Raw genomic sequence first — 10,667 nt, forward strand, 5'->3', positions numbered from 1 at the left:
GCTTTTTATTTTTAATACATTTGCAACAAAAAAAACTGTTTTCACTTTGTCATTATGGGTTATTGTGTGTAGATTGATGATTATGTATTTATTTAATTCATTATAGAATACGGCTGAAAAGTAACAAAATGTGGGAAAAGTCATGGGATCTGAATACTTTCCGAATGGACTATAAGTATCATTGGGTGTCAAGAAAAATGTTTTGAGTAAAAGGTACATTACTTTCTTCAGGAATGTAGTGAAGTAAAAGTAAAAGTTGTCAAAAATATAAATAGTAAAGTACAGATTCCCCAAAAAGCTGCTTAAGTAGTACTTTAAAGTATTTTAAACCACTGTATTTACTCATCACAATGTCCGAGTTCTCTAGTGTGTAAAACATTTTATCATGTAATTACAGAACCTGTATGTTATAAAATGTGACAAAACGTATGTCAGAAGTGGGATTTGAACCCACGCCTCCATTCGGAGACCAGAATTCCCGTTCATTCGGAAGGAGCTGATCCTTGAGTCTGGCGCCTTAGACCACTCGGCCATCCTGACACTGATGTAAAAAGTAGGAAAATAATGGTATTTCAATTAGACCCAGCAATAATTTCAGTGAATTATTATTTTGCGCATTATTATTATAGATGGTTGAATGTTTATTTACAACATAGTGCATTACGCACCAACAGTAAAACATACAGTAAGACATAAAAATAAACGCCAGTTAGCGTTTGTTATGCGCATGAGCGTAGACTGCTTTTTAAATAGTTTCCGGTATTTGTCGCCAACGTTCTTCCATTTTGTTCTTCAAGGGTATCTACAAACCTCAAGTCGAGCCAACATGTTTCGGTTTGTTAAAGCAGCGCTGAACGTCTCCGGTAAGACATCGTTTAAAGTTATAGAAATATGATCCCTTCATCTTGTGTTCGTTTGAACATTTCTGTAAACGAGCAATTATTGTGTGACTGTGCTTAGCAACATGGCTAACAGTAGCTGTCTGAAGCTAGCCTACCTAACGTTACCAAGTCTTTAGCTCTTGTAATTTTGACTGCGTGAATGTAGCAGCCAAGCTAGCGCTACTAGTTGGCATGCTGTTTACTTAAATGTTTTTACAAAAACTTTACCTTGATTTGTCATGTCTGTTTTTATTCTGTAACTTTGTCATTGTTAGCTTAATTTGCAGGCAGTGAGGGGAACAATCAGACGGTCATTTCCAATGTCAACTTCCCTCCTAGCTAGTTAGCTAGACTCTCGTTACCTCATCCCCAAAGCCAGGCGTTAGGTTGGGTATTGCACCAGTTTAGCATACAAATACATACGTGAACGTCAGATACTACAGATCCAACATGACAATGTGATAGTCAGTGGAGAAGTCACATTGACATTCCATCTCACGACTCTTTGGATACGATAAGTCCTGTGTGCTAACAAATTTGCGTTCCATGACCCTGTTAATTGTTTTACGCCTGTGTTAAACAGTATAACCAAGGGCTCATAACCTCCTCAACAATGATAATCACTCACTGTGTGGATGTTGTTCCCTGAGCAAACAATGCAGCTATATTTTGTTTTCAAAGCAGGACAAGGTGCCCGTCAAGTGAGGCTCAGTTCGACGCACTCCCCCGAATTCCATGCCAAGTATGGCACCGGCCTGATGATCGGAGGATTCGCGTTTTGTGTGTCTGTCTGGGGATTTGTACGTTAATCTTTGTGCACATTTCTATAACACCTTGTGGTATAGAACAATGTATACATTTGTATAGTCTTGTGTGTATTATTCCTTCCCCAAAAGCTATGCATCAACATCAAATGTATTTATAAAGCCCTTTTTACATCAGCAGTTGTCACAAAGTGCTTATACAGAAATCCTCACTTGAGTATTCATTCACTTGCTATGTACGCACATCAGTTGTGTTTTGTGATTCTCAGTCTCCTCGTTTTCAGGTACTGACACAAACCGGCATCACATGGAATCTGTCTCCAGTCGGCAAGGTCCAGCCTAAACCATGGAGGGAGGTAGAAGAATAATGGACTGAGGCTGCTCCCTTGTCCTCTGTGGAGATAGACCACAGTCAACCACACAACCCTTAACCCAGATATCCCTATAAACATTCTGGTTGTACAGATGGATACCCACATTTTCAGCTTGTTACCGTGCTGGCATTACCTATATATACATTAAATTTAAACTAAAAACGTTGACTGATTATTTTACTTAAGCACACTGTATCCCCTTTCATGTACCTTTTCACATGGAAGGGTCTACACTTCCACTCAAATGGAATCAGGAAAGTAAGACTCAAGACCTTTTATGGACAAAGTCTAAACATTGAGCAGGTATTTATCTGAAAATACTTTCACATGTTATTTGTCAATGTTCAGTGTATTTAATAAGGATGTCATTCTACGTGATTCTGAGGTTCAGGCTTGGATGCAAGTCCTGTCACCACTGACTCCCCTCCCCCCCCCAATTTTGTGGTATCCAATTGGTAGTAAGTCTTGTCCCATCGCTTCAACTCCCAGAAGGACTCGGGAGATGCGACGGTCGAGAGCCCTGCATCCTCCGAAGCCCAGCCACACTGCTTCTTGACCTGACCAATATGTAACTGAGGGTGCTGTTGCTCGGTAAATGTTTTCACCCCATGTCTGATACAGATACAGCCATGAGATGTATAGCCAGGCAATGCTCACTCATCAGAATCACCTTTATTCACAAAGTACACACACACACACACACACACACAGAATTATTAGGTAATATTGTGCTGCTAATGATAGGACATTTTAGAGACCATACAGACTGCATTAACTTAAGTGATAATGCCCGAGAAGCTGGTGTTTGGAGGATATTGGCACAAACACCAGCTTTGAGGGCATTATCACTTTTCAACAACGGGTTAGCAACATTAAATAATTGACATTTTCATTAACGCTTTGATGAATTTAATCCTTCCACAAGATTGTCCCAAAACAAATCTAGGGTTGCTACCCAACGCGGCTGGTCGCTAATTTTATTGGTTCGGTGGCCAGAGTCGTTCAGTCTTTGTTCTGTATCTATGGATGCGACCCTGTTCGTTTTAAATGTTCGTTTGTACAGTTAATTATCATATAGCAAAAACTATGGTGAAAATTGTTGTGTGTGGGCATGCATTGGTGGCCAGAGTGCATCGGCTGCCTCTATCGCGGTACTGCACAACTCCAGGGCATGGAAGCATGCAGGAAAGATTTTTGCTGAACCTCTGGCAGGCGGTTCAGGTCAATCATGACCAAAACCAACCACCTGAACAGTCTCCGTGCTGTGGCCCTCAAACAGCAATGTGGCACAGACTATAGGACTATGCATTCTTTTGCACATCAAGCCATCTCTGAACTGTACACAAAATAACTGCACTTGCACTCTGTTCATCTTTCTGCATTTAGATCTATTTATTCTGATACTGTAAATTTCTACATCCACTGTAGGCTATCAACTGTATCGCCACTGCTCAGTCTAGTATAGCTCTATGCTCACTAAATAACTGTATAAAATGTGCAGTATGTGAACTTTGTTTATACAATGGGTGGGTCTAATCCTTAATGCTAATTGGTTAAACGCATTCCAGCTGGTGTCTATTCCACAAATTACCACCTAAATCTGACGGTAAAATGCCGATTTACTCTGTTCTATCCGATTGTGAGATCCACTGTCGACCCAGGCAGGAAAGTTAACTTAATCTCCACTATAAAAAGCATCTAGACATTCTCACATTTCTTGTAGACTAACATTTAGATTTTAACAGCGTTTTCAACAACTGTCTCTGACATCATTGTTTAAATATTCAAATTCAATCTCCAACTGTCCCACAGGTCATGTGGTTTGGTAAGAAGACTGCCGCTCTCCCCACAGGTGTGATTACTACCTCTGAAGGTTTAGAGCTTGAGGTATGGCTAGACAGTACACTCATTCTCTCAGCACATATCAAAGCTGCAGGCTAAGGTTAAATCTAGACTTGGTTTCCTCTATCATCACTCTTCTTTCACCCTAGCTGCCAAACTAACCCTGATTCAGATGACCAGCATACCCATGCTAGATTAAAACAACGTAATTTATAGGTCGGCAGGTAAGGGTGCTCTCGAGCAGCTAGATGTTCTTTTCCATCCGGCCATCAAATTTGCCACCAATGCTCCTTATAGGATACATCACTGCACTCTATACTACTCTGTAAACTGGTCATCTCTATAGACCTGTCGCAAGACCCACTGCCTGATGCTTATTTATAAAACCCTCTTAGGCCTCACTCCCCCCTGGGATATCTGCTGCAGCCCTCATCCTCCACATACAACACCTGTTCTGCCAGTCACATTCTGTTAAATGTCCCGAAAGCACAAAGATCCCTGGGTCGCTCGTCTTTTCAGTTCGCTGCAGCTAGCGACTGGAACGAGCTGCAACAAACACTCAAACTGGACAGTTTTATCTCAATCCCTTCATTCAAAGACTCAATCATGGACACTTCCTGACAGTTGTGGCTGATTTGTTTGTCTCTACCTTCTTGCCCTTTGTGCTGTTGTCTCTCCACAGTAATGTTTGTACCAGGTTTTGGGCTGCTACCATGTGCTGTTGCTGCAATGTTGTATTGGTGGGAGATAACTGGGTTTGGGCCTCATTTAAAATGCTCTTCAAGTTAAAATAGGATTTATTTTATGTGATGCCTATGGAGTTGACAATGGTATTCCTCAAGGCAGTGCTATTAGTTGTATTTTGGCTATTAGGGCTTCCCTATACAGTGGCTTGCAAAATAATTCACACCCCCTTGGCATTCCTCCTATTTAGTTACCTTACAACCAGGAATTAAAATATATTTTTTTGGGGGGGCTTGTATCATTTGATTTACACATTATGCCTACCGCTTTGTTGATGCAAAATGTTTTTTTATTGTGAAACGAACAAGAAATTAGACAACATTAAAAACAACTTGGGCGTGCATAAATACAGCTCTGTGAAGTGTATGGCTTAAAGTGGTCCTATGGCCAGATACTCCAATCTCCACTGTGGAGCTTTGCCTTCTCTGTACCTTTTCTGCTATGCAATCTGGTTTCCAAGCTGTTCATGGGTGCACCTCAGTCACGCTCAAGGTCCTAAACGATATCATATCCGCCATCGATAAAAGACAATACTGTGCAGCCGTATTCATCAACCTGGCCAAGGCCTTCTACTCTGTCAATCACCACATTCTTATCGGCAGACTCAACAGCCTTTGTTTCTCAAATGACTGCCTCGCCTGGTTCACCAACTACTTCTGAGACAGAGTTCAGTGTGTCAAATTGGAGGGCCTGTTGTCTGGACCTCTGGCAGTCTCTATGGGGGTGCCACAGGGTTCAATTCTGTATACATCAATGATGTCGCTCTTGCTGCTGGTGATTCTCTGATCCACCTCTACGCAGACGACACCATTCTGTATACTTCTGGCCCTTCTTTGGACACTAACCTCTAGATGAGCTTCAATGCCATACAACTCTCCTTCCGTGGCCAACTGCTCTTAAATGCAAGTAAAACTAAATGCATGCTCTTCAACCGATCGCATCACTACTCTGAACGGTTCTGACTTAGAATATGTGGACAACTACAAATACCCAGGTGTCTGGGTTAGACTGTAAACTCTCCTTCCAGACTCACATTAAGCATCTCCAATCCAAAATTAAATCTAGAATCGGCTTCCTATTTCGCAACAAAGCATCAGTCACTCATGCTGCCAAACATACCCTTGTAAAACTGACTATCCTACCGATCCTTGACTTGGGCGATGTCATTTACAAAATAGCCTCCAACACTCTACTCAGCAAATTGGATGCAGTCTATCACAGTGCCATTTGTTTTTGTCACCACTGCGACCTGTACGCTCTCGTTGGCTGGCCCTCGCTTCATATTCGTCACCAAACCCACTGGCTCCAGGTCATCTATACATCTTTGCTAGGTAAAGCCCCGCCCTATCTCAGCTCACTGGTCACCATAGCAGCACCCACCCATATCGCAGGCTCCAGCAGGTATATTTCCCTGGGCACCCCAAAGCCAATTCATCCTTTGGCTGCCACTCCTTCCAGTTCTCTGCTGCCAATGACTGGAACAAATTGCAAAAATCATTGAAGCTGGAGACTCATGTCTCCCTCACTAACTTTAAGCTTCTGCTGTCAGAGCAGCTCACAGATCATTGCACCTGTACATAGCCCGTCCAACTACCTCATCCCCATATTGTTATTTATTGTTTTGCTCCTTTGCACCCCAGTATATACTTGCACATTCATCTTCTGCACATCTATCACTCCAGTGTTTAATTGCTAAATTATAATTGCTTCGCCACTACGGCCTATTTAAATCAAATGTATTTATATAGCCCTTCGTACATCAGCGGATATCTCAAAGTGCTGTACAGAATCCCAGCCTAAAACCCCAAACAGCAAGCAATGCAGGTGTAGAAGCACGGTGGCTAGGAAAAACTCCCTAGGAAGAAACCTAGAGAGGAACCAGGCTATGATGGGTGGCCAGTCCTCTTCTGGCTGTGCCGGTTGGAGATTATAATAGAACGTGGCCAAGATGTTCATAAATGACCAGCATGGTCAAATAATAATAATCACAGTAGTTGTCAAGGGTGCAGCAAGTCAGCACCTCAGGAGTAAATGTCAGTTGGCTTTTCGTAGCCGATCATTAAAAGTATCTCTACCACTCCTGCTGTCTCTAGAGAGTTGAAAACAGCAGGTCTGGTCTAAATAAAGGTGAAATAAAACAAATATATACTAGTAGGCAAGGTAGTGGCTTTGGTTGGCTAGTTGGAAAGCTTGCTGATTGATGAGTGGTTTGAGGGAGTAGGAGGATGGCCCTTCTGTGGTGATGGGGGATGTTCCTCCATGGTTACTCCCAGATCCTGTTGTTGATCTAACCTTGGTAAAGAAAAGGAAAGATTGGTCAGAAGTCCATGATATAGGGAAACTGGTTGACAATTCCATTGGTAGAAGTTATGCTTTTTTAAACAGCTTTTCTCAGATGGATCCAAGGACCCAGATAGTGGGCGCACAGAAGCAGGTGTTTACGTTCCTGAATTTGATGTGCAGATATGTTGAAGACTAACAGATGAACTGTCAGTATACCCATTTGAACTGTTGGCGATAATAGTTGCCCTCCAGTAGGTGAGGATGTACAACCTGTTAGAATTATAGTATGTTCAGATTATCGGTCTGTGTGGAATAGTTAGCATCTGGTAAATCTAATAGGAGTGACCTACTATTGGAGGTATTAATGTTATCAAGAATTGAGAGAATGGTTGTATTTGTGAGATTCCGCTGGGTCCCAGATCATTCGGGTGTGGAAGGGAATTAAATTGTAGACCAATTAGCCAAAAGAGCTTTGAAACTAGATGTAATTGATATTAGTGTTCCACTGGGTAGAGGTAAGATCAAGGCCATTTTGATAGATGTGTGGCAGAAGAGATGGGGACTCTGAGCACAAGGGCTGGCATGTAAACTCAACAAAAAAAGAAACATCCTCTCACTGTCAACTGCATTTATTTTCAGCAAACGTAAAATGTGTAAGTATTTGTATGAACATAAGATTGAACAACAGACAAACTGAACAAGTTCCACAGACATGTGACTAACAGAATAGGAATAATGTGTCCCTGAACATAGGGGGGTCAAAATCACAAGTAACAGTCAGTATCTGGTGTGGCCACCAGCTGTAGTAAGTACTGCAGTGCATCTCCTCATGGACTGCACCAGATTTGCCATTTCTTGCTGTGAGATGTTACCCCACTCTTCCACCAAGGCACCTGCGAGTTCCCAGACATTTCTGGGGGGAATGGTCCTATCCCTCACCCTCCGATTCAACAGGTCCCAGACGTGCTCAATGGGATTGAGATCCGGGCTCTTCGCTGGCCATGGCAGAACACTGACATTCCTGTCTTGCGGGAAATCACGAGCCATATGGCTGGTGGCATTGTCATGCTGGAGGGTCATGTTAGGATGAGCCTGCAGGAAAGGTACCACATGAGGGAGGAGGATGTCTTCCCTGTAACGCGCAGCGTTGAGATTGCCTGTAATGACAACAAGCTCAGTCCGATGATGCTCTGACCCTCCACCTCCAAATCGATCCCGCTCCAGAGTACAGGCCTCGGTGAGGCGCTTATTCCTTCGACGATAGAAGCGAATCCGACCCTCACCCCTGGTGAGACAAAACCGCGACTCGTCAGTGAAGAGTACTTTTGCCAGTCCTGTCTTGGTCCCGCGACGGTGGGTTTGTGCCCATAGGTGACGTTGTTGCCGGTGTTGTCTGGTGAGGACCTGCCTTACAATAGGCCTACAAGCCCTCAGTCCAGCCTCTCTCAGCCTATTGCGGACAGTCTGAGCACTGATGGACGGATTGTGCATTCCTTGTGTAACTCGGGCAGTTGTTGCCATCGTGTACCTGTCCGGCAGGTGTGATGTTCGGATGTACCTGTACTGTGCAGGTGTTGTTACACATGGTCTGCCATTGCGAGGACAATCAGCTATCCGTCCTATCTTAGGCGTCTCACAGTACAGACATTGCAATTTATTGCCCTGGCTACATCTCCAGTCCTCATGCCTCCTTGCAGCATGCCTAAGGCACGTTCACACAGATGAGCAGGGACCCTGGGCATCTTTCTTTTGGTGTTTTTCAGAGTCAGTAGAAAGGCCTCTTTAGTGTCCTAAGTCTTCATAACTGTGACCTTAATTGCCTATCGTCTGTAAGCTATTGGTGTCTTAACGACCGTTCCACAGGTGCATGTTCATTAATTGTTTATGGTTCATTGAACAAGCATGGGGAATGGTGTTTAAACCCTGTACAATGAAGATCTGTGAAGTTATTTGGATTTTTACGAATTATCTTTGAAAGACAGGGAAAAAGGGATGTTTCTTTTTTTGCTGAGTTTATATGCCCCCCAAAGAAAGGTCGGTGGACCAAGATTCAAAGGTCAGATTAGGAAGGAATAGGTGATGTTTGCCCGATTGCGGACATTGAACTCATCATTACATCTGGTTGGCAAGCATGTGACTGGTTTGTGTATGGTCGATGAAACGGTGGCGCATGTGCTGTTTTATTGTTGAAGAGAGGGAAAGATTGAAGTGTAGGGTCATTGAGATTGGACGGGTTTGGAGGGAATTTGGGGGAGGGTGTATTAGAAGTTATTTTTATTTTCTCAGAAGTACTAAGTTAGGTAGGAGGGTTTAGAAATGTTGTAAATAGTGATTGACCACACACTCCTGCACAGTAGGTGGCGGCATGCACCTTTAACGTTGGTTTGCGGACAGCCATTATATCATAGAAGTAGTGTCTGACTTTATTAGCTATTATAAGTAAAAAAGCCATGGGGCTACTTTAAGCTAAGAGTAAGTACTAACAAAGTAACAAGAAGCAGACCCCTTAACAGTAAGATGAAACTAAAGTCAGCTTGTGATGACTTGTGACTTAGAAAGTTAGCACTTACCTAGTAGATAGTTTCCTTCTGCGGATGTTCCCATGTTCTGTTTGAGATGCATATTTGTTCAAGACGGCTGTCAATCGAAAAACTAGAGCCAAGTCTTTGCAATCGCAAAACATCTTACATCAACCCACTGATGCGCGTGTCCGTATTGGCAGATGTAGCAAATGCACGCGCCCACAGAACTGTTTTTAAGGGTGAGAGAGACATCTGCACGAGCTTAGCCATTAAAGAGACGCGCGTGCAATTATTGAACTGGGAAAATCTTGACGCTGTGAGGAATTTCACAACATGACGATTAGGAAAGATTTTACATGACACCCTGTGCTGCGTTAGTACATTTTGGAACGGAACCGGTGCTGTATAGAACGACCAGATAGGGAGCGCTGTTAGCATGGGCGCTACCATTTAAACACGTTGCTTCAAGCCACACCAACCAAACCGGAGGAAACGTAGCTCAAAGTATGTTCCAGAACCTCAGTTGTCTGTCTGGAAAGCGCCACTTCGAGCAGAATGCCTTATTTCAATGGGATGTTGTTTTAAGTCCCATATGGCATATCTTTCTGGAATGGCATTTTAATAAATATTAATTGGAAAAATGTCTGGTTTCAGAAGTTTCTTTGAACTAATACGATTAAATAACTTTCATATACATTAATCCACAAGTGCTACCCAATTAACATTATCTTAAAACGTCTGAAAAATATATTATTTCTTGTACATTCTGTAAAGAACATCCGCAGGCTGTTTTACATTTATTTTGGTATTTCTCTTATAGAAGTAGTGTCTGACTTTATTAGCTATTATACGTTAAAAAAAAGTCATACGCTACTTTGAGCTACGAGTAAGTACTAACAAAGTAACAAGAAGCTGTGACAAAATATCTGTTGATTATATACATGCTAATTTTGCCCTTCTACTTGAAGATGTGATATTCGGTTTTACAAAATATAGCAAAGACTATGCAAAGCCTTTCTTTTTCTTAAACTTCATTGTTATTTTTGCTAAATTCCATATTCATAAATTACATTTTAGCAATAAACCTCTTTATTATTTTTGAGAATTAAATTCAACAATATGTAAACAATTTCTTCTAATAACAAAAAAGCAACACAAAATGTAAATGTTTGTACATTTTACAAGGTCTTCATATAATGTATTGCTTGTATTCCCCTGGCTGTTAGCAATGTTTGCATACTCTTTGTTTTTCTATAT

General features: G+C 42.1%; 1 protein-coding gene and 1 non-coding gene across 2 annotated transcripts; one reads left to right on the plus strand and one right to left on the minus strand.

The window, feature by feature from the left end:
- Positions 1-429: 429 nt before the first annotated feature.
- trnal-caa lies at positions 430-540 on the minus strand. Its single transcript has 2 exons — positions 503-540; positions 430-475 (listed from the first exon to the last, which is right to left on the minus strand). It is a non-coding gene; the product is annotated as a tRNA-Leu (tRNA).
- A 165-nt stretch (positions 541-705) lies between these two features.
- On the plus strand, positions 706-2,185 carry LOC110537530 (cytochrome c oxidase subunit 7B, mitochondrial). The gene is made up of 3 exons (XM_021623638.2): positions 706-863; positions 1,563-1,681; positions 1,930-2,185. Exons 1-3 carry the CDS (start codon positions 722-724, stop codon positions 2,011-2,013), a joined length of 345 nt encoding a protein of 114 aa, XP_021479313.2. The 5' UTR covers positions 706-721; the 3' UTR covers positions 2,014-2,185.
- Positions 2,186-10,667: the final 8,482 nt, after the last annotated feature.

The sequence above is a fragment of the Oncorhynchus mykiss genome, chromosome 12 (assembly GCF_013265735.2).
Source record: "Oncorhynchus mykiss isolate Arlee chromosome 12, USDA_OmykA_1.1, whole genome shotgun sequence".
Taxonomy (NCBI): Eukaryota; Metazoa; Chordata; class Actinopteri; order Salmoniformes; family Salmonidae; genus Oncorhynchus; species Oncorhynchus mykiss.

Coding starts and splice junctions, on each gene's coding strand:
- LOC110537530 (XM_021623638.2), top strand. CDS start 722: ATGCGCATGAGCGTAGACTGCTTTTTAAATAGTTTCCGGTATTTGTCG. Junction 864..1,562: donor AGCAGCGCTGAACGTCTCCG/GTAAGACATCGT, acceptor TTGTTTTCAAAG/CAGGACAAGGTGCCCGTCAA. Junction 1,682..1,929: donor GTGTGTCTGTCTGGGGATTT/GTACGTTAATCT, acceptor CCTCGTTTTCAG/GTACTGACACAAACCGGCAT.